Genomic DNA, 22,950 nt, shown 5'->3' with positions numbered 1-22,950 from the left:
TAGTGCATCCAGAATGGCAACTTCAACGTCTAGCCTCGTGCTCATCCTGGGTCTTTTGGGTCTCTGCGGAGCCTTTGATATTCAACATTACACTGGTGGATCCTTGTCCCTCTACAATGCCACAACGGTGCCAACCAATCTGGTCTCTGTCATCGAGTCGGAGATAAATGGAAACTGGTCAAGGAGCTACATCGTCCTCAGTTGGGCAGATGAAGCCCAGACGCACGAGTTAAGGGAAGCCATTTACTCTGCTCTTTGGGAGCAGCTGTGGCAGTTGAAGCACTTGGACAATCCCTCAGATATTCTAAATTTGTACGACGAGCTATCCAGGCGATCCGATGTGCCGTTAAAGGACCAAACCAGGAAATGGGAGCTCCATGATAATATACTCAGCGCTCTATGGAAAAACACTCAGCGAAACGATACAGCAAAGGTCTTGAATCTTTACTATCAGCTGTCTGGACGTAATATTCCTTCCAGTTGGTGGCTGTTACTCAACCAGACCATCATTGGCCGCTGTGCTCTGCTTTTTGAGGCTCAATTGTACTCAGTCAATCCCAACACGACTTTTCCTTTGCTAAACTTGAACTTGATTCCGTCTAATTATCTAAAGGACATACTACAAGCACTGTTCGACGCTGTTCTGGTCCTGGAAACCCCCTTGAGCGTGGCGAAACGGCTTGAAAACTTCAGCAGCAACTTGAACCTGCTGACCCAGGCTAATCTCGAACTATATGAAAGGGCATCTGCCACTGGAAAAGCAGATCTTCTGACTCTACAGGCCCTGCAGAGTAACCTCAGAAGTTTACTGGAGAAGCCCGGTTTCGAAAGGGATGTAGATGGCTCGCTGAGAGGAGAGGTCTATGCTCGCCTCTCCAAGGAGGAGCAACTGCTGTACACAGCCCAGAAGGTGTGCATCCGAAATGTGACAAATGGTAATCTCTACATGCACGAGTGCCCGAGAACCTTGCTTATGTGCAACAATGACTGGAGAAGCGTCAAGGCTCCGTTTTCTGTGCAACGTCTCCTCACCAACGACAGCCGACCGCAATTTGCCTTTTACAGTGATTACTGGAAACGTTACCTTTCCCATGATGAGCATATTCCTAAACCAACCAATGCCAGTGCTGTCAAGAACATTTACAGCCGGGTGTTGTTTACCTGGTGGCGAGTGGTGTACGGTAATGGTGGTATCTCCCTGTTGGATGCAGCTACAGAGAAGTCCGTTATGTGTGCCGGAGATCCCTCTCAAACTGTTGGAGTTGAGCGTCAAGTCTACTCCCGGAACGTTACCGAGTTCAAAAAGTATCAGAGAGAGTGCACCTGGGCTCTGGAGGATTGCAGCTATGTTTAATCCTACTCAGAAGTGGTTGTATCCTGTATATTAAAGTTATATCTGTGCATTGTAAAAATAGTTTGAGCTCATTTTCTTGCTTTGTATTTCTGAGAATTATTGCAAAACGTGTGACACATGGGCAAATATGTGAAGATTCATTGGTTTCCATATCTTTTCCGCTGTAATAAAATCCAATTAAAGGTTATCACTTTTTATCAGCAAAAGTCAACCAATAAATCGTGGAGTAAATAGTAAAAATGTTTAGAAATCCGTCTTATCTATTAAAGTAAAATAAGGGAAATCCCCTTTACCTTAAGAGGAAACCACAATTCTTTGAGATAACAATAAAATTATTACTAAATTTATTTTTCGACTAATAAGGCACACTTGAGAAGAATTCTATTTATCTCTGCGCAAAGTCCCAGGGTATACACACCACACCATCGGTCAACACCGAATAGTAGTGGGTGATGTGCAGTTTGCCTTGCTTTAGCTGCTGCTGCACCTGCATTTGGGACAAATCTCGCAGCGCCGCTATCATCTTGTCCGGGGTGACGGCATCATCTTTGGTCAGAGACTGCAGCTGCAGCTGCTTGATGCAAGCATCCATCAATTCCTGCTCGACATGCTTGTCCTGGGCGTACTTCTTCATCCGCTCTCTGGCTAGTTCCATGTGCTGGGTTATAAAGTCCACGAGTATGGAACCCGGACAGGTGGCCGGTGTGATGAACTGACCCGTGGGACTCACCATCAGGGGACCCGCCTCCGATTCTACCACAATGGTGAACTCTTTAAGCGTCTTTGGCCATTCCTTTGGGTACTTTTGTTTGCCTAAATAATCGTTGAGCGAGGTGGTGACCTTCATCAGGTGATTGGCATAGCCGCTGGCCTGCTGCTTGGGCATAAACTTGCGCCGCCCAATCTGAATCTCCAAGAGGACCTGCGACAAGGTTCGTTCATACACAGGCACTACCTTCAAATAGGCATCATGATGCGGAATGTTCTTGATAAAGTCAATCCATGTGCTGAGCACATCGCCGGTGAAGAGCATCACGTGACCCTCCAGACTGATGCCCGTGAAGGGTGCAAAAACCACAATGCGTCCTTTGAGGGGGGACATTTCCACCAGATGCGTGTTGGCCAAACGCTCCAGGGTCTTTAGGCAGCCACGATAGTGATCAATGTTCCAGCCGCACTCGTAGCGAGCATCGCGCAGCTGCAGCTTCTCCACCAGCACCCGTTGCAGCTTGTCAATCTCCGCCTGAAGCTCGGCGGTTTCTTTGACCCGTTGCCTGGCCTTGTCCGCATTCTCCTCCAGCCAGGTGGTCAGCACGGGACGCTTGCTGGCACGCTCCTTGGGGTTTAAAGAGTATTAACTTTGTTTTTTAAATAGATATTTTTGTTCTACGAACATTCCTCAGCTGAGATTCAAATTCCGCAAACTCCGCATCGTAGTGATAATCCTGACTCTGCCTGAACTCCAAGCCCGAACTCTTGGGCGGCTCTGGTTGTGCCTTGATGTTCTTCACATACTCCGTGGACAGGTTGCAGGACTCAAGTAATCCTTGTATAAATCTTTTGGGATCCCGCGTGCTCTGCCTGTCCGTGCGTATCTGTATAAGCCGGAAGGAGTCGCGCTTGTTTGCATCCGAACTGGCACGCACATAGAACTTGAGCACCTGGGTGTCCTCATTGCGCAGGCGGCGCTCGTACAAGGCCTCCAAATGCTCGCTCAGAAGTTTCAGGGAGTTCTCATTGGTGTTCCGCTGCTCAGGATGCTGGGCAAAGAAGTCGGGATGCACGGCAAAGTAGAAGGGTCTCAGAGCCGTGGTCAGATCTACCCAAGAACCGAAGAGAATCACATGATATCCGGGGGGCTGTGTTCAAAATGCTAACTGACCTTGGTTCAGTGATCGACGCAGAAGCAGCAGGAAGTGCTGCCTGCTTTTGACCAATTTCCGTAGTTGGGGGACCAGCGACACGGACATTATGTAAGCTTCGAGCAGCGGCACAACCCTGCCCCTCGTCCCAGTTGGCCAGCATATGGCAGAGACGGCTGTTTACTCAAATATTTGAGATATATGACTCCTGATCTTGAAAATTATGAAAGACCGACGGTTAGTGTGACCGTTGCGCAAATCGCTGGAAATCGTCAACTATCGTATGGTGTCAAAGTGCTGCGAGTCTAGCGATTTTGTGCGCTGGCGAGAACTTAATATTGCAAAGCAGTGGGGCCATTTTCTCTCTCTTTCTGTCTCTCTATATTACCCGCCATAGCTCTGTCTCTCTCACTCTCTTTACGACTCTCTGTACGTTCCTCAATGGGCCACAGTATCTCTTGATTTTATTACCATAACTCACTCTACTCCCGCTCGCTCTCTCTCCGATTACCATCTCTCTCACTCTCACAGCCTATAAATACAAGCGCTATCGCAGGGCTTCATTGTCTTCTTCTCTCGCTCGCTCTCCCTCTCGCTCGCTCGATCTCCGATTGCCATCTCTCTCACTCTCACTGCCTATAAATACGAGCGCTATCGCTGGTCTTTCTTTGTCTTCTTCTTTCGTTCGCTCTCCCTCTCGCTCGCTCTCTCTCCGATTGCCATCTCTCTCACTCTCACAGCCTACAAATATGAGCGCTATAGCAGAGCTGCCTTCATTGTATTCTTCTCTCGCTCGCTCTCGCTCTGGCTTTCTCACTACGACTACCATCTCTCTCACTCTCACAGCCTATAAATAAGAGTGCTATCTCTGCGCTGCCATCAGTCTGTCCCGTGCTTCCCTGGTGTAAAGATCTATTGTGATTAATAACTCCTCTTCCAATAACTAAATTAATTATTAGCTATTTAGTAGCTATATTTGGCAGGCTAAATTGTCATCTCTATCAAGTCTATCGGCAGCCGATAGTTCAGAGTGACCAGCTTCACCGCGCTAATCCGCATTGTTTACCTCGCATTCCTGCTGGAGTTTTCGCAAAGTTCCAATTGTTTTAAACAATTTGTGTTACTAAAATATAAACAAATCTCAGGAAAGATGACTGCTGTTCCCCCACCCGCTAACATCTCCACGCTGATGCCTCTGGGTTAGTGAATTGTGAAATTGAAAAGTGAAATTAACAAGAGATATTAACCTTAACCGGCTTCCTTGGAATCTGTTTACAGAATTGGTGGACAAATGCATTGGCTCCCGCATCCATATTATCATGAAGAATGACAAGGAGATGGTGGGCACGCTGCTGGGATTCGATGACTTTGTCAACATGCTCCTGGACGATGTCACAGAGTACGAGAACACACCAGATGGACGCCGCATTACCAAACTGGATCAGATTTTGCTGAATGGCAATAACATAACGATGGTGAGTGTTTATGTTATAAATATAACAGATAAATATAATATTTAATACAGATTATTTATCTGACAAATATCTGCATTAAATGTTATATTTATATTTCTTTTTATGTTATATTTATCTGTTATTAATTTGTTTATATTGCAGTTGGTGCCTGGTGGCGAGCTGGCGGAGTAGCAAAGTTCAATTTGTAAACAAATACATTTCTAAAATAACCAAAAAAAACACGAGTTTCTATGAGTGAATAAATTTACATACACTTAACAGTATGTTAACAGGGTATTGAGAATTAACAGTCACGCTTAACAGAAGAATGTTGAAAAAAGGGAAAATTAAAAACCTTTGAAATAAATTAAATAAGGCCAATGTTTAACCTTTCCAAAGTTAGAAAAATAATAAAAATTTCAGAATATAATTTTAAATAATAATTTCTAACTCTTCCATAAACTTTTAACACCTATTGATGCTTTTTTAAAGCGCATGCGCTGCTTTACTCTGAGCAATACAGCAGTCAACATGTGCCATAAATATAAACCGCTTTTCCCTGCTGGCCCTGTCAGTGCGTGTGGGTGCATTTTGTGCTCTCCGTGCTTCGCTCTGCTATTACCACTCTCCGTTCTAAGTTCTCCAAGCTCCCGCTTCCGTTGTGGACACCCAGACGACGGCTCCAAAACGGTTCAGTACGGCAGCAAGCTTCAGCGGAAGTGGAACAACCCGAGCGGAAACAGACTCACGCGACAAAAAAACAAACGCTGCCTCGGCTCGCTCGAATATGGAAAAGTTCTCCCTCAACAAATACAAAACTGATAAACGCAACCGAGTTACAACGGAGTAAACTTTTTTATGAATGGCAATGACTAATTGTAATTGCCCATCATCATCATCACTACTCTGTGTCTGAACCTGGCCGCTGGAGGAGGTGTTCCGCTTTTTCAAATCTCACTCTCGGTGTCGGTATCGGCTTTTGGTGTCTCTGGCGCGGTGTCTGTCGGTGTCGTCGGTATCTCTGTATCTGGCGGAGTGATCCGCCGCCTGTAATTATGACTGCGTGAAGAAATCAATACGAACGACGAGGTGAAGATGGCCGGCAAGCCGATGAGTAGCAGCTGCCAGAGCATAGCCACGGCGGCGAGCAGTGCGGCCACCACAGCAGCGGCTGTATCCATCTCAGCCTCGAATGCCACCTCCGTGGGCTCTCTGATTGCCGCCGCCTGCCTCCAGCAGCAGCAGTCGCATCAACCGATGATGATGCACCAGCAGCACCACTCTTCCCAAGGCAATCCGCACTATCAGCCGTCTCATCAGTATGTCAATGGCACCGGCAGCCTGGGACGCCTCAAGTTTCACAAGAGCCTCGATGCCAGCGATGAGGAAATCGAGTATGCGCAGGTATGTACGTCCGTCCAAGGGGGACTGGTATCCTGGTATCCAAATGGTCGCCAAATGAATTGGATTGCGTCCCACACACTGAGTCATCATAATGCGACAAGGTCCTGCAGTGCTGGCTCAATTGAATTTGTCTTGCGGGTGGTGGTGGATGATGGGAGCTGTGCTGTGCTGTGGGTGGTGGTTTATTGGTTGCCCGTCGAGTGGGTGGTGGTGGTGGTTTCCGCTTCGGTGCAGCCCCAGCTGTTTAACCTCCGGCGGGGTCGTTATGCATAGTTTACGCTTCGCCAGGCAACCTCAACGGCCGCCAACAACCGCCGTCGTCGTCGATCAAGTGTTAATAATTCAATGCCCCTGGAAATAGTCATATATTGTAATGTATCATACGCCCAGCGAGCGGAGGCGGATGGAAGCGGATGAGTCCACCGAAAGGGCCTTGACTTTGGCACGGGCAATTACAAAAATTAACCAGTTGGCTTAATTTATGGGTCGATGAAAGCATGAGGGGATTATTTCAAGTGTTTCCTAGCGTTTAGAGGCGTATATTTAGGGTTTATTATTTTTTAGCAAGTCGAGGATGTAATTAGGGTTGAATATAGTTGATTTATTATCACGAAACATACTTAGGAAACAGTAAATACCTTTCTGTTTGTTTTATAAATTAAGTAAAGTCTTGTTTTATAAATTAAGTAAAGTCTTGTTTTATAAATTAAGTAAAGTCTTGTTTTATAAATTAAGTAAAGTCTTAATGAATAAGAAATTTAACTAGGTTATAAATTGGGTTTCTAGGGTAATTTTTGGTTGACAAATAAGTTCTTTATCTTGATTATTTCTATAAATATTTATTGAAAAGATATAAAATTCATTTTTTAAGATAATTTTGATGATAAATCCATTTTAATCTTCAATTTACTATTTTAATCTTTATTTACTGGCACTACTTGAGTTTTTAATTCAGTAATTTTCCCGCCTGCTTTTTTATTTAGAAACAATTTCATTTTAAATTACTACTATCTTTTTTGGTACCGACATAATGCCACACAATTTGCGCTTCCAAGCCGATGGCATTATAGCCGCAGGAGCCAAGGGTGGTCCAAAAACCAAAAGCCTTTCAGGCCATTTATTACGCTTCGCACAATGAGGGCGTTAATGAAAGACCAGTAAGGTTCTATTTCTGCATTTTATATTTTGTATCTGAGCTTCATACATTTTGTATATTATCTGAGCTGCTGCAAATAGTATGACTACAGCGGTCTTTAATGAAATAATATTTAAGAAAGCCTAAAGAATACATATATATTTTTAATATTTTTTATAAATACTATTCATATATGTATATTTTAAATATTCTTCATAAATATTTATATTTTTTCGGACAGATTTAGATATATTATTTAAGACAAACTAAAACATAATACAAATGAATATTTAAATTATTATTTTGTTTAGTTTATAATCTTGAATCTTAGCAGTAATCTTTGCATGTTATTCTTCTAATTAAAAATTAGTTAACAAATTTATTTTAAAACAATTTAAAATAAGGGAAATTACAAATAATTTAAAATCATTCTGTTGTTCTTAATATTCGGTTTATATTTTAAACAACTATTCCTAAATTCATATTCAAAATTTCAACCAAATATTTCTCAAAATGTATAACTTTTCCCTTTATTCCCATTATCTTCCCCCCACCTGTATATATCCAAGTCTATGCACAATTTGTTTGGTTTGCTTTTCCCCGCTTTCCCGCAGCGAAAGTGTTGCCTACCTGCTGGGGGGGCTTCATCCTCATCCTGTATTCATAGAAATGCTTTCAATAAAAGCAGGAAGAGCGGCGAGGACGAGGGATTGGGCATGGGCTTGGCAAACATCATTTTGATGGTTTGAAACACCGTCAGCACCTGCACCACACCTGCCTGCCGGCCATTCGGTGTGCCACATTCCGCAGACGTGTAAATACCCGGAAGTGCTAACGATAGTTTAGCATACAAGTCTTCACTTTCACCGCAAATCGGCACTACATCGTCTGCCCCTCTTTTTATCCTTTTATTTCAGCTTTCCCGCTCCACCCATATCCTGGGGCGCTACAAGTCCGAACGCTTCCTGGCCTCAAAGCCGGATGAGGATCGACGGCGACGCACTATTATAGTGGAGAAGAAGAATGACTCGTATGGCTTTACCCTGCAGAGTTATGGCATCCACTACAAGCGAGATGAGGAGCTGGAAATGATCACGTATGTGGACTATGTAGAGTATGGTGGTCCGGCTTACAGGGCCGGGATGCGCGAGGGCGATGTCATCCTGTCCATCAATGGCAGCGACATGGAGAAGGCTGACCACAAGACCATTGTGGAGTTCATCAAGCAGTGCGACACCAGGATGCGGATGGTGGTGCTCTTTGAGGATTGTGTGAGGAAGGTAAAGTATCTTAAGGCATCATCTAAGAGGCTCCTCTAATTCCCACTTCTCCCTTAGGTGGACCTCCACATGCGCTACATCCAACTACAAAGCATGCTCCAGCAGAAGATGAACGAGCTGGAGAGGGTTCATCTCCGAGAACGGGAACTCTTGGAGGGCAAGTGGAAGACGCACAGTTTGCCTGCACGGAAGAAGGCCACTGCTAATACCTCGCCCAGCGATGGTGAAGGCGTTTCTCCTACAGAGGGAGGCGGCGGTGACACTGGCTTCTATCGTCCCGCCCTGTCCACCGAGGATGTGGCCAACATGGCAGCACGACAACAGGCGGCGGCGGCAGTCGGTGGACATCCGGGCATCATACCGCCGCCAGCTCAGTTTATGCTCACCTACCACTACCTGGATCCCACCTATCGATATGTCCTAAGACCCACCCATGGCAGTTCGGAGGACTATATCGATGGCCTAGGACTACAGCGAAGCAGTAGTGACCACCAGCCGCCGCTTAGTGGTCAACAGCAGCGTTACATCCTGCAGAGAACCGAATCGGTGGACACGAATACAGTCAGTCAGCCAACGAACACAGCGCCCACGCAATACCACAGCACCACTGGCGGTGGATCGATGAAGCCACCGGCTCCACCTCCCCGCACCTGCGAAAAGCATAAACCGCCGGCCAAGCCACCCAAGTCGGAGAAGGAGAAGTCCTCCGGGAAGCACTGTCACGTGGGGCACTCGTGCAATCCCTGCCTAGGACACTTTCGCTGGAAATCAGCGGAGAAGTCGGCTCTGCCGGCGCCCGACAATGTCAGCCTGGATGCCTACGATCTGGCCAGTCCCTGCTGCGATACCCATTGTGTGCCAACGCGGCGACGCCATCGCCAGCACAAGGAGCACACGCACAAGCACAAGCATAGGGAAAGGGATCGAGAGCGTGTGGAGAGCAAGGAGCAGAGGGTCAGACCCAAGTCCCAGTCCCATGCCTCACCGAATGCCAATGGGTCTGGGCACCACCATCACCATCATCATCATCACCACAGCCACGAGCAACAGCAGCAGCAGCAATCGCAAGCAGTGCCCCATCACCATCACTATGCCACTCACCAGGTGCAGAATCCCTGCCAGGTGCAATCCCAAACTGGCAGCACTCGCTCCAGGTACTTTGACTTGGCCTCCGGCCTGGCCAGTCACTGCAGCCTACACTCCTGCACTTCCAGTGAATTCGCCCCAGGAGATTCCGCCTCCTACACCACTTCCATTAGCACGGATACCCTGTTCTGGGATCCTAAGAGCGAGCCAGGTCAGTCTCGGCAGCCCTCCACCAAGTCCAGGCAATCCTACGAGCAGCAAGTCCCTCAGCAGGGACAGCCACATCAAGGACACCACCACCATCATCATCATCCGCAGCAACAGCAGCAGGCTAGTTATCATCAGGGCTACCATGTGGCCACTGCACAAATGCAGCCCTCGCAGATATATCCCAACACCATAGCCTACGTCCAGAAGCCCAAGTCCTGGGACAATCTGGCCACCAAGGCGGGCTATCACTTCAACTATGGCTACCTGGATACGGTGGCCGTCAACCCGGCGGTGAAGATGCAACTTCCCCAGCAGCGTCATTCGATGCCACGAAGAAATCCCTACGGTAGATACTCCACTTATGGCGATGTGGAAAACTATGCACCACCGCCCACCGAGTTTGTGGGCGAGCTGACCACCACCACAACGACGACCATTACAGCCAAGTCCACGGAGGAGCTGCTGGCCGCCTGTGACTGCCTGACGCCGCAGCAACAGGCTGCCATCAAGGCGGCCCAGTACCAGCTAAGCCAAAGCCAGAAGCTGACCCACCAGAACTCCTGCCAGATGGGCTACTACTCGCACCTGCCGCGTCCCACCACGGATGTGGGCACCTCCACCACCACCACGACCAGTCAGCAGGTGCATGGAGGTGCAGGAGATGTTCAGACCGTGTCAGAGGCCACGCGATTGTAGGTAACACTTGTCTAGGCCGAAAACAAGCCAAGATGTTAGCCAGGAACCGTCTTAAGAATAGGGGAGGATGAAGCTCCTAGAGTTAAAGGGAGATTTTTGGGGGTTACGTGGTTCAATGAGTATACAAATTTTATGGTTTGGATGTAAAATATCTGATTTATCTGGAAAAATAGAGCTGAAAGTTACTTAAATTTTAATATTAGCTACATTTTTAGTGAAGAAAGTCTTGTTTTAAGTGAAATTTTTATAAAAGCTGAGAATATATTGTATATTTGATATTATAAAACAAATATTTAGTTGAAAATGTACAGAAAAATTAAGAAAATAATGAAAAAATGTTTTAAACTTAGTTATTCAAATATTCTGCAATTTTAACTCAAGAATGAAAATATATATTAAGTTTAGGGAAATTGTAAAGCTCCTGAGAGTCCAAAGAAATAAGAAATTTAATTTTATTATAATTTATATTCTAAAAAAATATTTAGTTGAAACTATATATGTAAAAATGTGAAATAATATTGAAAAGTTTTAAAACTTAGGTTTTTAAATATTCAGCAACTCAAGAATCAAAATATATTTTTAGTTTACGGAAACTTTCGAGCTCCTGAGAGACCAGGGAATAAAAGAAATTTAATTTTATTATATTAACCCTATACTCATTGAATCTACAAACAACTACCCCCAATCTCCTCCAAAACGATTTACTTAGCTCAACTCCATTCGCGTCTCAAAACATCGAACATTACTTTCAAATGGTAACCAGAAGCCAAATTTTAAACATAAACCACATAGCTTAACTAATCACGTATATATACCGCTAGGTTCCTTCGTATAAGGTAAATATTTAGCAAAACCAGAAACCACATGACAATATACAAAAAATGAACCCAAAATAGAAGTTACTTCTAAGAGTAGATGATTCCAAAATTAAGTTACAAAATATCCCTAAGATCCAAAATTATACTCGTAGCTACCTTATATATGAGTGAAACTTGCGGTATATATACCTGAGGCAACTAGAATGTATATCGGACGTTAGGATTATTTGGATTTATTGAAAGACTGAAAAAAAAGCCATGCGCATATTCCAAATGAATGAAAAATCTGGCGTCTTAAATGATAGTTAGGGGATTATACATATATAAATATGTCTGTATATGCCATATAATATGGTTACCTATCATGCAACACTAGCTACTGTTTTACATGACGAATATACACACACATAAGCGTATATAAATATATATATATTTATGGTATACTGTATCCCAAAAACAATGTAATTTATTTCACTGTGATAGTGAAAGAGCAGGCACTTAAAACCGCAACAATTTTAGTCGCAATTTTATCAAGCAACAAAACAAAACCAAAAACCAAATATTATTTAAAGCGCTTTTATGTAATGCAAAATGTAAATGTTATTGTACTTTATGTATTGCAATAAAACTAAAAAAAATGTGTTCATGTAGTGAAACCCATGCAAAAAAGTAGAGAACAAAATATTGAATTTATTATAGAACAAAGCCTATGAGAAGAGGGGTTTCTGATAAGTTCTAAAAACTTTTGGGATCATGATTTTAAATTTTTTAAATTTTTTTAGGATTGAAAATCTTTTAAATTTCCCCAAAAAGGTTTTGAAAAAGTTTTGGAGATTTTTGGAACACCCAATCAGCTGTTTAAACTCAAAGGTGTCGCCGCCTACCGTTAGATTTCTAAACTTTTCAACCCCCTTGGAGACTTTTCCCTTGAAAATGTACTGTTGTAACGGCTTTTTGGCCCATCAGCTGTTCAACCCCCGCAAAAATTGTTAACTGTCAGCGCACACCCTCTGGCGGCTAGCACCGGCACTATACAACTGTCAAAGTGGCGAAAAAAATCAATACCAACCCCCAACCCTCCTCGTTAAAAATGTAAATGCGAAAAAATTCAATACTGTGCAGCCAAACGCGACGGTCGCAGCGTTCTCCACTCACAATTGCCGCTCCCCGCTTTTATCCCCCCGCACGTAACGCTCTCGAGATCCGTGTAAATCCCCCCCAAAAGAATTGAGAAAGCGCCCAGTGATTATTGAAGAGAGAATGAGAATCCGCAATCCCCAGTGAAATCCGTGTGTGTGGGCAAACAGTTGCAAACCGGCAAAAAGAAAAGAAAAGAAGAGTCGTCCAGGCCTGCCTTCTAGTGAGTGAAAAGTGAACGAGTGCTCGACGTGTAGATATAGAGGCCAAGATCCAGATACAGATCCTGATTCTGGGCGAATCCGGCAAACATATGTCAAGTGCAAGGCGCCACCAACAAAGCTAAGACGGCGTCGTCGACGTCTGCAGTGGAAGAGGCAGCAGCAGCAGCGGCGGAGGCAACAAAGACGGCTAATCTAATTGCACCACGGCGGCAACAACAACTACCTACAACGGCGACGTTGACGTCGGCAGCAGGAGCAGCAGCAGCAGCGGCAGCGGTGGCGGTAGCGGCAGCAGCGGGCAGCGACTGCTAGCAGAGGCTGCGACTGCGACCGAGTTCGCTGTTTCCGTATCCGCTTCTGTTTCTGTTGTTGTTGTTTGTGGCAGCAGCAGCAGATACAACAATGATAAGGTGAGTTTTTTAATTGAATATAAAATAATTCCTTTATTTTTATTATTTATTATTTTATAAATTGTGACAATTGAAACAAGAATTACCCAAGGATGCTGTTAAAGCAGGTGGGCTTTCTTCCAAAAGAAAAAGACAAGAAAAAGCAAGATAATGAACCAGTTTTTCCCTGTCTCTTACAAGATCTTAATTACATTTTTTGTAGGTAAACTAAATTTTTAGAACAACAAAAAAGACCTCAATTGTGGTTAAAAAACTGATATTGTTACCAAATTTTTAGACTTTTTTTATACTAAAATAACCACGTGGTTTTTATGATTTTTTATCCTAAAAAAAATACGTTGTTTTTTATCCTTATTAGATTAAAGCAAACTGATAACTTGGTAGAAATATGAAACGCAATTTTTTAAAATATTCAGGACATTTTAATGAGATTATTGTCTGGAAAAATGTGCAAATTGCATGTAAAAAATTCATGTAGTGAATATTTCACTGTTCTATCCCTCATACATCCTTCTGAAACCCTTAGCAGGACCATTTTTGACTTTGGTAAAATTTTTATTCAGAAACCTTAAGTATAAATTCAGTTTCCTGAACTAAGAGTCTTTTACACCTAAAAACCAATTAAAATAATATATAATTTAATTTTTAGATAAAGCAAAGAATATCTAACATTTTCTATAAGAAATACCCATTTTTCACACTGTACTCCACAGGTCCCAAGTCCGATAAAAAATGTAATATTTATTCTCTGCCCATATTAAAATGTGCAACTCGTAAATAAAAAGAACAAAATATATAAATAATAATTTCCCTTTGACATTTATTATATAGAAAATTAAAATATGAACAGATAAAGCTCCATGTACCTTGAATGAATTTAATTTTCCTGCTACTACTATCCATCCGCACACACAGTTTTCCTCTTTGTGTGTACTCGCCGGCATGCTGTGTTGAAATACAAACATCCTTTTGGCAACTTCGGGGGGCGAGATCAATTTCGATAAATAGAAATTGCCAATTAAATGTGAAATGTAAATTGCCCCCGGGCGACAGTCGAACAAAGTTCACTACAGCAACAGCAAAAAAAAAAAAAAAAAATGTCCTGAGGCCAAGGGAAAAGTTCCACGCTGGTCACTCGCATCCTGGCTGGCTTTTTGGTTCTGGCAAAGTTTTTGTGCAGCAGCCTCAGCCTCTGTGTGATGTCTGCAGCGAGATATGAGAATTGTAACTTTCGGACCAGAGCGGACTCTCGTCTGTCTGTATCATTAGGGTAAAGTTGGCCCACTCAAGTAGTTGGTTTTTATATGTAAAAGTGTTGTGGAATTTTCTTCTTCTTTTTTTTTTCACCATTAATTATGAAGGCTGAACTGTGCCAAAGTTTTCCAGCCAGGCTGCTCAATTGTTAAACCGAAATTCATAAGTCCTAATGACTGGATGGGCGGAAAGAGGGGGGACTGGGAGGAAAAGGACTTTTTTCGGGGGGACAGACAACTTGAAGTTTGCTGCGGATGCGGACGTTGCATGTACGACAACATCATTATCAACGTTGGCAGCAGCGTCAAAATGTCATTAAATGTGTAGCCTACAATGCCTTTGAAGGATTACACACCCAACCTCCAAACACACACACTCTACACACTCGCACACACACACAGTTCACTCCTTGTTTACCCACACACACTCCCACTTTCAGAAAGAAAAGGAGCGAAACGGAAAAAATGTGCAGCTTTGTCAAATAGCAAAGAGCGCGGAGTAGCAGCGAATAGTTGAGACACTGAAAGAAATTGTATAATAATTTAATGAAAAATAATTAGGGAAACTTTTAATGATGCAAAATAACAATTAAATTGCAGTTATTTCAATCTAAAATATGGTTTATTTATTTATTAAATGTCCACTAAGGTATTCTGATAATCTCCTTAATATTAATCTATTCAAAATAAAGGATAGTCTATTTTTAAAAAATTTTTCTCTGTGTAATGTTGCTGTTGTTCGTGTTGCAGTTGCTGGCAATGTTGCTGCTGTTGTTGCTAGAGTGCTGGCGGGCATTGAAAAACACATACAACACCCTCACTCATAGAAGCACGCACTGGCAGTCAGTCAAAAGGGAGCCTGCTGGCCGCTTCCGCCTCCTTGCTCCCCTTTGGAAAACTCTCCGATGAGCGGCAAAGTGCGTTGCATACTCCGCTTTTTCCCTTTTTTTTTTGCACGCTTTGTTTGACTGGGATTGGGATTTTCCACCAACAGTTGTACTCGCTCCCGTAGCTTGTGTCTTACTTTTTTCCTTCTTCTTGTTTTACTTGTTGTTGTTGCTGTTGTACATATTGTCACACACGCAACAACAACACAAGCAACAGGGCTTACAACAAAAGAAAAGAAAGGGGGAAGAACTTTGCCGCGTTAACTATATGACTGACTTTGGCAAAGGCGACAAAAATGTCCTCTAGCAAACTTTAAAAAGATTAAAAAAAAAACAGTTTCCAAATCTAGAATTTAAATTGGAAACTGAATTAATTTATCATTAAATCATCCCAACTTTAAATAGTTTAAAATACTTAAAGACAATATTTTAATTTTAAAGTAGTTTTGTTTATCCCTTTCGACGTAATTTCCCACAAATTTTATAGTTTTTTTGAACCATCTTTTAGACATCTTAAAAAATTGTTTACGTTCTTTTAATTTTTCAAAATTTAAAGTTGCTTAGTTTTGTTTTTTAATTATTATTAGTTTTCCTTTAATCATCTTTGACATTTTTGCTGGTGGCAAAGACTACATCCCGGCATGGCCCTGTCTACTCCACTCTGTGTGGGTTCTGAGGGGCAAAGGACTTTCAGAGGGAAGACCAACGGGACGACGAGACAGCAGGAGGCAGGGAGGGTGTTAATGAGCAACATCGCAGTGGCAACGACTGTGCTTAGTATTTGTGTTTCTTCATTTCCGGCTTCCACATGTTGACATGCTGATGATGTTGGTTAACTTCTGTCGAGGATGATGGCGATGATGAAGTCAGCAGCAGCAGGAGCAGCAGGAGCAGCAGCAGCAGCAGCCAGTGCCAGTGCCAGTCTGTCATTCAGTGACTGAGTGAGTCAGCTTTGTTTTGCTTTCGCCACTCGGTGGAGGCTCCTCCACTCCACTCGCCGCTTGTTTGTTAACGCTGCGTATGCGTAATTTTCATATTATGTAATTTCAACGCGCTAAATGGAAGCTTAATTTGATTAGGGCGCCATAAATGTGTGTCCTACTAGTTGTGTGTGCCCCAATCGACTTGTTGGTTGGCCGCTCGCTCGCCGAGGTGACGCATATTTGACGCAGTTTCCCAGCAGCACTTCCCCGGCCCAAAAAAAAAAAGAAAGGGAAACTATATTTACACCATCGCTCAGCTACCATCTTGTGTCCCCTGTTGCCATTTCAGGGTGCACAGAGAGAAAGTTTAGGTAGTTTTGAGAACATTTTTTAATTGATTTGAAGTCTTTTCTTTAAATTAAAAAAAAATAATTCTTTTTCAAGAATATTTTGCTTTTATTAAAAATATATACAAATATGTATAAGCAGTATTTACTTAAAAAAATTTTGTCATATGTAAAATAAATGAAATTCAAATTTATAATAAATTACAAAATATTTCTAAAAATTTCCAATTACTTTTAAAAAACTCCAAAATCGAAAAAAATATCTTCCTTGTGCTTAACATTTAATAGCATACTTTTTGACGCCATTTGAAGTGATTTCCTATCCACAACTATTTCAGTATCATTCCTCTTTAATTTTAAATAAAAATATGCAAATTTTTAAATCAATCTTGAATTCATATATTTGTTTTCACTGTACCAAACTACTGGCTACTGGCTGCTGCCTGATGAGCTCATATTGAAAGTTTTTGTGCTCTGTGGGGCGACCTAGTTTGGCCAAAGCCAAATCAATGTGGCCGCTGCGGCGCCATTTGCACTGCCGACCCTTTTGTGCATTTACTCTGTTTTCCTGCTCTGCCCTGCTCGACATTTTCCGGGTTTTTCCTCGTACTGTGGCCCCCGTGTGTGTGTGGTTTCTGTTTCTTTTTTATTTTTCCTTTTTTTTTTTGTGCAAACAATTTCGCCCAGTCGCCTGGTCGCCTGTTCGCCTGGTCGGGCGTTATTAATTGAGCTTTTGATGCATAGCCCAGTATAACGATTGTCTCATCCCATTTCATCTCTCTCATCCTGGGTATCCCGGGCCATCTCATCCATCTGTCCGTGTGCACTTAAAAGGCTACATAATTGTTTTTACCAAATTGAAATTTTAATTGAATTCGTATTGGAATCGCGACCGGGAAACCAGCCTTGCATCTTAAATTCGCTTAGAAAAACAAACATAATCAGAAATTCCAGTATTTCGTCGTTCGTTCTTCGTTTTTTTTTGGGAAACATAAAAATTAAATATTTAATATGCATTGCCAGGGGATAAAAAAAGCCGCATAGGCATTTCATTTTATTGTGAGCAAAGCTACGGCATCAGCATCGAACCCATTGACATCATCATCGTCATTATGCACATTATCCATATTATCCACATCGACAATGGCTCAACGAGCGGCTGAATGAATCTCAAGTGGGCAGTCAGCGCCTGCTCCTCTGCCTCCTCCATCTCGTTTACAATAGATACGTGCACCGATAGATAGATATTTGGAAGGGTAGATACATATCGGAAACATGGTCTTAGTTAGTTTGTTTAGGGAGAAATATCTTACTTAGTCTTAATAATAAGTAGAAATATCTTCGAAATATGCTTAACAGTACGTAACACTAAAATCATAGTATACTTCAAGACAGATTTTTAAACCACTTTCACTCTTTAAGATACTATACTTTTTAAGATACATTTTTGTTTCGAGAGAAATATCTTACTCAATTTTAAAAATGACCAGAGATTTGAAATCTCTTCAAAATAAGCTTAAAAGTATGAAACACTGAAATCATAGTATACTTTTAGGCACATTTTTATACCCTTGCAGGGTATTATAATTTCAGTCAGAAGTTTGCAACGCAGTGAAGGAGACGTTTCCGACCCTATAAAGTATATATATTCTTGATCAGCATCAATAGCCGAGTCGATCTAGCCATGTCCGTCTGTCCGTCTGTCCGTCTGTCCGTCTGTCCGTCTGTCCGTCTGTCCATCTGTCCGTCTGTCTGTTTCTACGCAAACTAGTCCCTCAGTTTTAAAGCTATCTGAATGAAACTTTGCATATAGTCTTCTATATGCTCTCACTGCTATATATGTCGGAACGGGCCGGATCGGACGACTATATCATATAGCTGCCATACAAATGTTCGATATATTTGCAGAAAAAAAATTATAACTTTGCTGTTTTTCAACATTTTTGCACCATTTTTTAGATATGACCATTTTATATTATTTCAGAATTTTGGTAAAAATTTTATGTAAATTGGACGACTATATCTTATAGCTGCCATAGGAACGATCAGGAAATTAATAGGAAAAAAAATTATAGCTTCGTTGTTTTTCAACGTATGTTTATCTACTCTGAGATATATGCTTTTTTTATTATTCTAGAATTATGGTATACATTTTATAAAAATCGGACAACTATATCATATAGCTGCCATAAAGCGATCCGTAGATGTAGAGAAAATGTAAGGCTGGGAATGTAAAACTGTAACTGTCAAACTGTAAACATAATAAGTATAGGTAAAATGTAATTAAACTCTGTTTTGTGAGTGTTTTCAGCATTTAAATCTATAATATAAACATCAAAACCAATCTGCAAGGGTATACAAACTTCGGCGTGCCGAAGTTAGCTTCCTTTCTTGTTAAACTTTCATTTTTTAAGATACATTTTCGAGCTAACTCTAACTCTTCCCTCATAAACTCCCTAATAATCCCTTTCATAATCTCCATTTCCAGCAGATCCGATTCGCAGACATAACACATTGCGGTGGCGGTTGAGAAGAACGGCATGGTGAAAATGGAATCCACGGAAGAACAGGATCGAAAGCTAGTTTTGGAGTTCTGCCACCTGCTCGAGAAGTCCAAGCAGCTCTTCAACGGGCTGAGGTGAGTCGGTCTCAGCTATCAAAATATTGTTGCAACTAATTAATATTAGTATTAATCACAGGGATCTGCCGCAGTATGGCCATCGGCAGTGGCAAGCTTACTTCGGTCGCACCTTCGATGTTTACACCAAGTTGTGGAAGTTCCAGCAGCAACATCGCATGGTGCTCGACTCCAAGTATGGCCTAAAGCGTTGGCAGATCGGCGAAATAGCAAGCAAAATTGGCCAGCTCTATTATCACTATTAGTGAGTATATAAAACTATATGATTTATCGGATATATTAACAATTTTTCCTTATATTTTTCTAGCTTAAGAACCAGCGAAACGAACTACCTGAATGAGGCGTATCAGTTCTATGCGGCCATTAGAGGCAGGGCCTACTACTCGCGGGCTGCGAAAGAGGATCGGCCCGATCTGATGGTGAAAAAGCTGCGATACTATGCCCGCTTCATAGTCGTCTGCCTGCTGCTCAAGAAGATGAAGCTGGTGCGCGAGCTGGTCACCGAACTGGAGAAGCAAATACAGGAGTACACCAACACGTAACTAATTAGTTAGCCCCACTTATGTATTCCGTATTAATCCCCAGATTTCCCCGCAGTTACGAGCCGGAGGATCATTTGGAGTGGTCGCTGGTGCTGGAGGAGATCAAGGGCTTCATTAAGGCAGAGGCGGCGGTGGCCGTACTACATGCCGATTCCAATCCCATCATATTGTCGCACAGGTGAGTCGTTGGCACAGCTTCTAGCCGTACTCGCGTATTTAGCCCGTGCTTTCGTCGGCGAAGGAGGAGTTTGGACAGCTGGTGGGGTGCTGGGCAGTGGCCTCTCTCTGTCCGCATATGTCTACGTACGATGAGGGGTATCAAAGGAATCGAAAAACTATTAATATGGTGTCTAAAAGTTTGCTATTATAAATATATTACTAATTCAAAAGAAGAAGAATATTTTATTGCCTAATTTTAGACACTTTTTAAAGTGATTTCAATTTAATAACGATTTCCTTGGCACTCCTGTCTATATATATATATGCCCTGTTCTGTTTGCGTAGGTATACGAGTTTTGCTTGAGTTCAGTTGCCGTTGATTATGTTCATTTGTTGTGCTTATCACAGAAGACTTGAAACACCAAAGAAACACTCACCGTTGTCATTTCGTCATGCACTTTACCCATACTCTCTGTCCCGAAACACCCACAAATCCAACCACAAGCTGAGTTGGGCCAAAGGAACTGTTGTTTTTATAAAGTAAAATACATAATTATTTTGTAAAATAATTTTATGAAAATCTTACTGATTAAGTAAGAAATTAATTTGGTTAATTATTAATTATCAATTAAAATGAGTATAGAAACGTTGTGAAATATCTTTAATACTTGTTTAAATAAATAATATTTTTATAAATAATTGGTTTACTCATTAAATTTAATTAATTACTTTAATTTAATTAATTTTATGTCGGTTTTACACAACTCCATGGGATTTTAAAATCCCTTAAAATGGTGCACAAAAGTATGCAATGTTTTTGGTAAAAAAAATCACTACAAACTGTTGAAACATAGTTTTAAATATAAATTAAAATAAAGTTCAATGGCCCAACCCGACATATACACACCACAAAATATTATCATTTCATTATCATTTGAAACCCCCGATCCCACCAAGACACCCTTACACCCCCGACACCCGAACCCTTGTCACCTCATTAGTGCGCCACATTCTCAATTCTTCTGTGAAAGCACGGGCCCCGCCATTCGCCGGAGGACGAGTGCGACTACCTCGACTGATGTGTCCAGTGGTTCCGGTTCTAGGTTGTCGCCGCTCACGACGCCGCCCTGCGAGCGCTCGCCACACATGACGCTCAGCCTGCAGGAGATCCTGATCGTGGGCTCTGCCTGCGAGCAAGCCAAGTTCTCCGAACTGACCATGGACATGTTCCGGATGCTGCAGACGCTGGAACGCGAGCCCACGGAATCGGCCACGAATCCGCTGAGCATGGCCCATGGCCTGCATGGTCATGATGCAAGTCCGGCGGCCAGTCGGATACCGCCATATGGAGTGCCCGGCTCTAAGGGCTACATGGAGAATGGCCGTCATTTTCGAGACAATCCCCACAAGTATCTGCTGTATAAGCCATCGATAAGCCAGCTGCTGGTGTTCCTGGCCAGCGGCTTCAAGGAACTGCCGCTTGGCGGTGCCCTGCTTCTGTACATGTCGGCTGACGGCTGCTTCTCCACCACCAAACATCCCGAGGATTGTAAGTAATCAGGATTATTATTTATCGTTATCCTTGACAAATGAATTTCGCTTTTCCAGTTGGTTATGAGCTGGGCGGCCTGGCCACCAGCGTGAAGCGGGACAGCGTGGACGGCGGCGGGTTGTCGTGCCGCGGCAAGTCGTACAAGGAGAATCACTGCCTCTATCCCGGCGATCTGTATCCTTTTACACGCCGGCCCATGTTCATCATCATCGACTCGGACAACTCGTTTGTCTTTCAGCACATACCGCGCTACTTTGGACAGCCGCTGGTGGTGCTCATGTCGCCCCAGGATGTGCCTCCCGCATTCCAGGGTGAGATTATCCTTGTAGTTTGGTTTTAGAAGAGAAAATGCTAAAGATTTGTTTGTTTTTTTCACAGCTGATGTCCAGCATCATGGGTCGCTGTTCACATTGTTCCTGCACTCCCCGCTCACCGCCCTCTGCTACATCTGCAATGTCGGCGACGTGCCCATCCATCACTGGGAACGCTGCCAGACCTATGTGGATCGCTTCATCACGGAGGCCTCGCGCCTGGTCACCCGGTGTCGCATCGATGAGATCGAACAGGGCATAGGATTTATAGGTGAGTTTTGGAATATATTTAATGGGAATCTCTTATGTAATCCATGGGTTTTTCAGACTCCTCCTATGTCCAGTTCTTTGGCGACGACTTCCTGCGCACCCTGATCCTCCGCTTTGTCTTCTGTGATGTGGTCCTGCGCCTGCACCGCGGCTTCCGGGGGCGACACATGAGGCCACGCTGCGAACCGCCACTGCCGGCCAACGAGCTCCTGGAGCATCCGTCGCTGTCGCACATCATCTTTCAGCTGGCCTCCGCCCTGGACGTGCGGGGTCACTTCTCGGAGGGGCCCGAGTGCGACTGATGACTTTTTGTGGCCATTGTCCTGGTCCTGATCGTGGTGGTGGTGGCGGCAGTGACGGTTATAGTCTGCCTGAGGCAGCACCTGCACCAGGTGATCATTAGCTGGTGCTGCCTGGATAGGTGGATGCTTTCGCTGTACAATATACAATTTCCGCTGGGCTGGGCCTGAGATGGGTGTCCATGGGTTTCCTTTACTTTTGGCAGTCTCCCAGCTGCCGGCGTAATTCTTTTTAATAACGTAACGCAACGTAACTGCATTATAATACGAATATAAATATATAAATACGAGCATAACATAATATATATATATAATATATGCATATATATGGATAAAGGTAAATTAATCAAGTAGCTAGTTTTCTTATATAGTGCGTCGCGCAATGGAAATGGTCCAATGTTAGTTGCTTAGCATATACATAATTAAAGATAGCGACATAAGCATACGTCAAGTTAATGATATTCAGCCGATATCGGTATATAGATATCGCAACAGCAGCAACAAGAACAGCAACCACAAAACATGTCAAAAGGAAACCTAAACGATAACTGCCAAAAAACAAGATGAAACTCGAACGATAAATGGAACCGGAAATGAGCGATGAATTTTTGTATCGGCCGATCGATCGGTAACAAATAAAACAAGAAAGGAAGCTAACTTCGGCACGCCGAAGTTTGTATACCCTTGCAGATTGGTTTT

General features: G+C 42.9%; 5 protein-coding genes across 9 annotated transcripts; 4 read left to right on the top strand and 1 right to left on the bottom strand.

The window, feature by feature from the left end:
- Nucleotides 1-13: 13 nt before the first annotated feature.
- LOC108071571 (uncharacterized) lies at nucleotides 14-1,354 on the top strand. Its single transcript, XM_017162352.1, has one exon. It carries the CDS (start codon nucleotides 14-16, stop codon nucleotides 1,352-1,354), a length of 1,341 nt encoding a protein of 446 aa, XP_017017841.1.
- Nucleotides 1,355-1,683: 329 nt separating this feature from the next.
- Nucleotides 1,684-3,465, bottom strand: LOC108071650 (T-cell activation inhibitor, mitochondrial). Its single transcript, XM_017162445.3, has 3 exons — nucleotides 3,237-3,465; nucleotides 2,749-3,173; nucleotides 1,684-2,690 (listed from the first exon to the last, which is right to left on the bottom strand). The coding sequence occupies exons 1-3, from the start codon at nucleotides 3,322-3,324 to the stop codon at nucleotides 1,740-1,742; spliced, it is 1,464 nt and encodes a 487-aa protein (XP_017017934.1). The 5' UTR covers nucleotides 3,325-3,465; the 3' UTR covers nucleotides 1,684-1,739.
- Nucleotides 3,466-4,247: 782 nt separating this feature from the next.
- On the top strand, nucleotides 4,248-5,100 carry LOC108071605 (U6 snRNA-associated Sm-like protein LSm5). Its single transcript, XM_017162387.3, has 3 exons — nucleotides 4,248-4,415; nucleotides 4,495-4,691; nucleotides 4,833-5,100. Exons 1-3 carry the CDS (start codon nucleotides 4,367-4,369, stop codon nucleotides 4,860-4,862), a joined length of 276 nt encoding a protein of 91 aa, XP_017017876.1. The 5' UTR covers nucleotides 4,248-4,366; the 3' UTR covers nucleotides 4,863-5,100.
- A 125-nt stretch (nucleotides 5,101-5,225) lies between these two features.
- ssp6 (short spindle 6) lies at nucleotides 5,226-11,861 on the top strand. Its single transcript, XM_017162369.3, has 3 exons — nucleotides 5,226-6,074; nucleotides 8,127-8,489; nucleotides 8,547-11,861. The coding sequence occupies exons 1-3, from the start codon at nucleotides 5,766-5,768 to the stop codon at nucleotides 10,479-10,481; spliced, it is 2,607 nt and encodes an 868-aa protein (XP_017017858.1). The 5' UTR covers nucleotides 5,226-5,765; the 3' UTR covers nucleotides 10,482-11,861.
- A 310-nt stretch (nucleotides 11,862-12,171) lies between these two features.
- LOC108071658 (protein SCAI) lies at nucleotides 12,172-22,950 on the top strand. Of its 5 annotated transcripts, XM_070285854.1 has the most exons (10): nucleotides 12,173-12,659; nucleotides 12,714-13,070; nucleotides 18,969-19,118; nucleotides 19,180-19,362; nucleotides 19,426-19,656; nucleotides 19,716-19,838; nucleotides 20,908-21,368; nucleotides 21,428-21,682; nucleotides 21,750-21,953; nucleotides 22,010-22,945. In XM_070285854.1, the coding sequence occupies exons 3-10, from the start codon at nucleotides 19,021-19,023 to the stop codon at nucleotides 22,252-22,254; spliced, it is 1,800 nt and encodes a 599-aa protein (XP_070141955.1). In that variant the 5' UTR covers nucleotides 12,173-12,659; nucleotides 12,714-13,070; nucleotides 18,969-19,020; the 3' UTR covers nucleotides 22,255-22,945. The 5 variants fall into 5 exon arrangements, with proteins under 5 accessions (XP_017017950.1, XP_070141955.1, XP_017017952.1 ...); XM_017162461.3 differs by having other exon boundaries at nucleotides 12,172-13,070; nucleotides 19,426-19,644; nucleotides 19,704-19,838; nucleotides 22,010-22,950; XM_017162463.3 differs by having other exon boundaries at nucleotides 12,173-13,070; nucleotides 20,923-21,368; nucleotides 22,010-22,947.

Source organism: Drosophila kikkawai, chromosome 3L (genome assembly GCF_030179895.1).
Source record: "Drosophila kikkawai strain 14028-0561.14 chromosome 3L, DkikHiC1v2, whole genome shotgun sequence".
In the NCBI taxonomy this organism is placed as follows: Eukaryota; Metazoa; Arthropoda; class Insecta; order Diptera; family Drosophilidae; genus Drosophila; species Drosophila kikkawai.
The sequence above is the reverse complement of the archived record's forward strand: the minus strand, read 5'-3'. Positions and strand labels throughout refer to the sequence as shown.

Excerpts from the sequence above, each read along its gene's own strand:
- LOC108071571 (XM_017162352.1), top strand. The coding sequence starts at position 14 with ATGGCAACTTCAACGTCTAGCCTCGTGCTCATCCTGGGTCTTTTGGGT.
- LOC108071650 (XM_017162445.3), bottom strand. The coding sequence starts at position 3,324 with ATGTCCGTGTCGCTGGTCCCCCAACTACGGAAATTGGTCAAAAGCAGG. Across the intron at positions 3,174-3,236 it reads GCGTCGATCACTGAACCAAG|ATCTGACCACGGCTCTGAGA; the intron begins GTCAGTTAGCAT and ends GTTCTTGGGTAG. Across the intron at positions 2,691-2,748 it reads TTGAATCTCAGCTGAGGAAT|GAGCGTGCCAGCAAGCGTCC; the intron begins GTTCGTAGAACA and ends TTAAACCCCAAG.
- LOC108071605 (XM_017162387.3), top strand. The coding sequence starts at position 4,367 with ATGACTGCTGTTCCCCCACCCGCTAACATCTCCACGCTGATGCCTCTG. Across the intron at positions 4,416-4,494 it reads CTCCACGCTGATGCCTCTGG|AATTGGTGGACAAATGCATT; the intron begins GTTAGTGAATTG and ends ATCTGTTTACAG. Across the intron at positions 4,692-4,832 it reads ATGGCAATAACATAACGATG|TTGGTGCCTGGTGGCGAGCT; the intron begins GTGAGTGTTTAT and ends TTTATATTGCAG.
- ssp6 (XM_017162369.3), top strand. The coding sequence starts at position 5,766 with ATGGCCGGCAAGCCGATGAGTAGCAGCTGCCAGAGCATAGCCACGGCG. Across the intron at positions 6,075-8,126 it reads AGGAAATCGAGTATGCGCAG|CTTTCCCGCTCCACCCATAT; the intron begins GTATGTACGTCC and ends CTTTTATTTCAG. Across the intron at positions 8,490-8,546 it reads TTGAGGATTGTGTGAGGAAG|GTGGACCTCCACATGCGCTA; the intron begins GTAAAGTATCTT and ends CTTCTCCCTTAG.
- LOC108071658 (XM_017162461.3), top strand. The coding sequence starts at position 19,021 with ATGGTGAAAATGGAATCCACGGAAGAACAGGATCGAAAGCTAGTTTTG. Across the intron at positions 21,369-21,427 it reads CACCAAACATCCCGAGGATT|TTGGTTATGAGCTGGGCGGC; the intron begins GTAAGTAATCAG and ends TCGCTTTTCCAG. Across the intron at positions 21,954-22,009 it reads ACAGGGCATAGGATTTATAG|ACTCCTCCTATGTCCAGTTC; the intron begins GTGAGTTTTGGA and ends TGGGTTTTTCAG.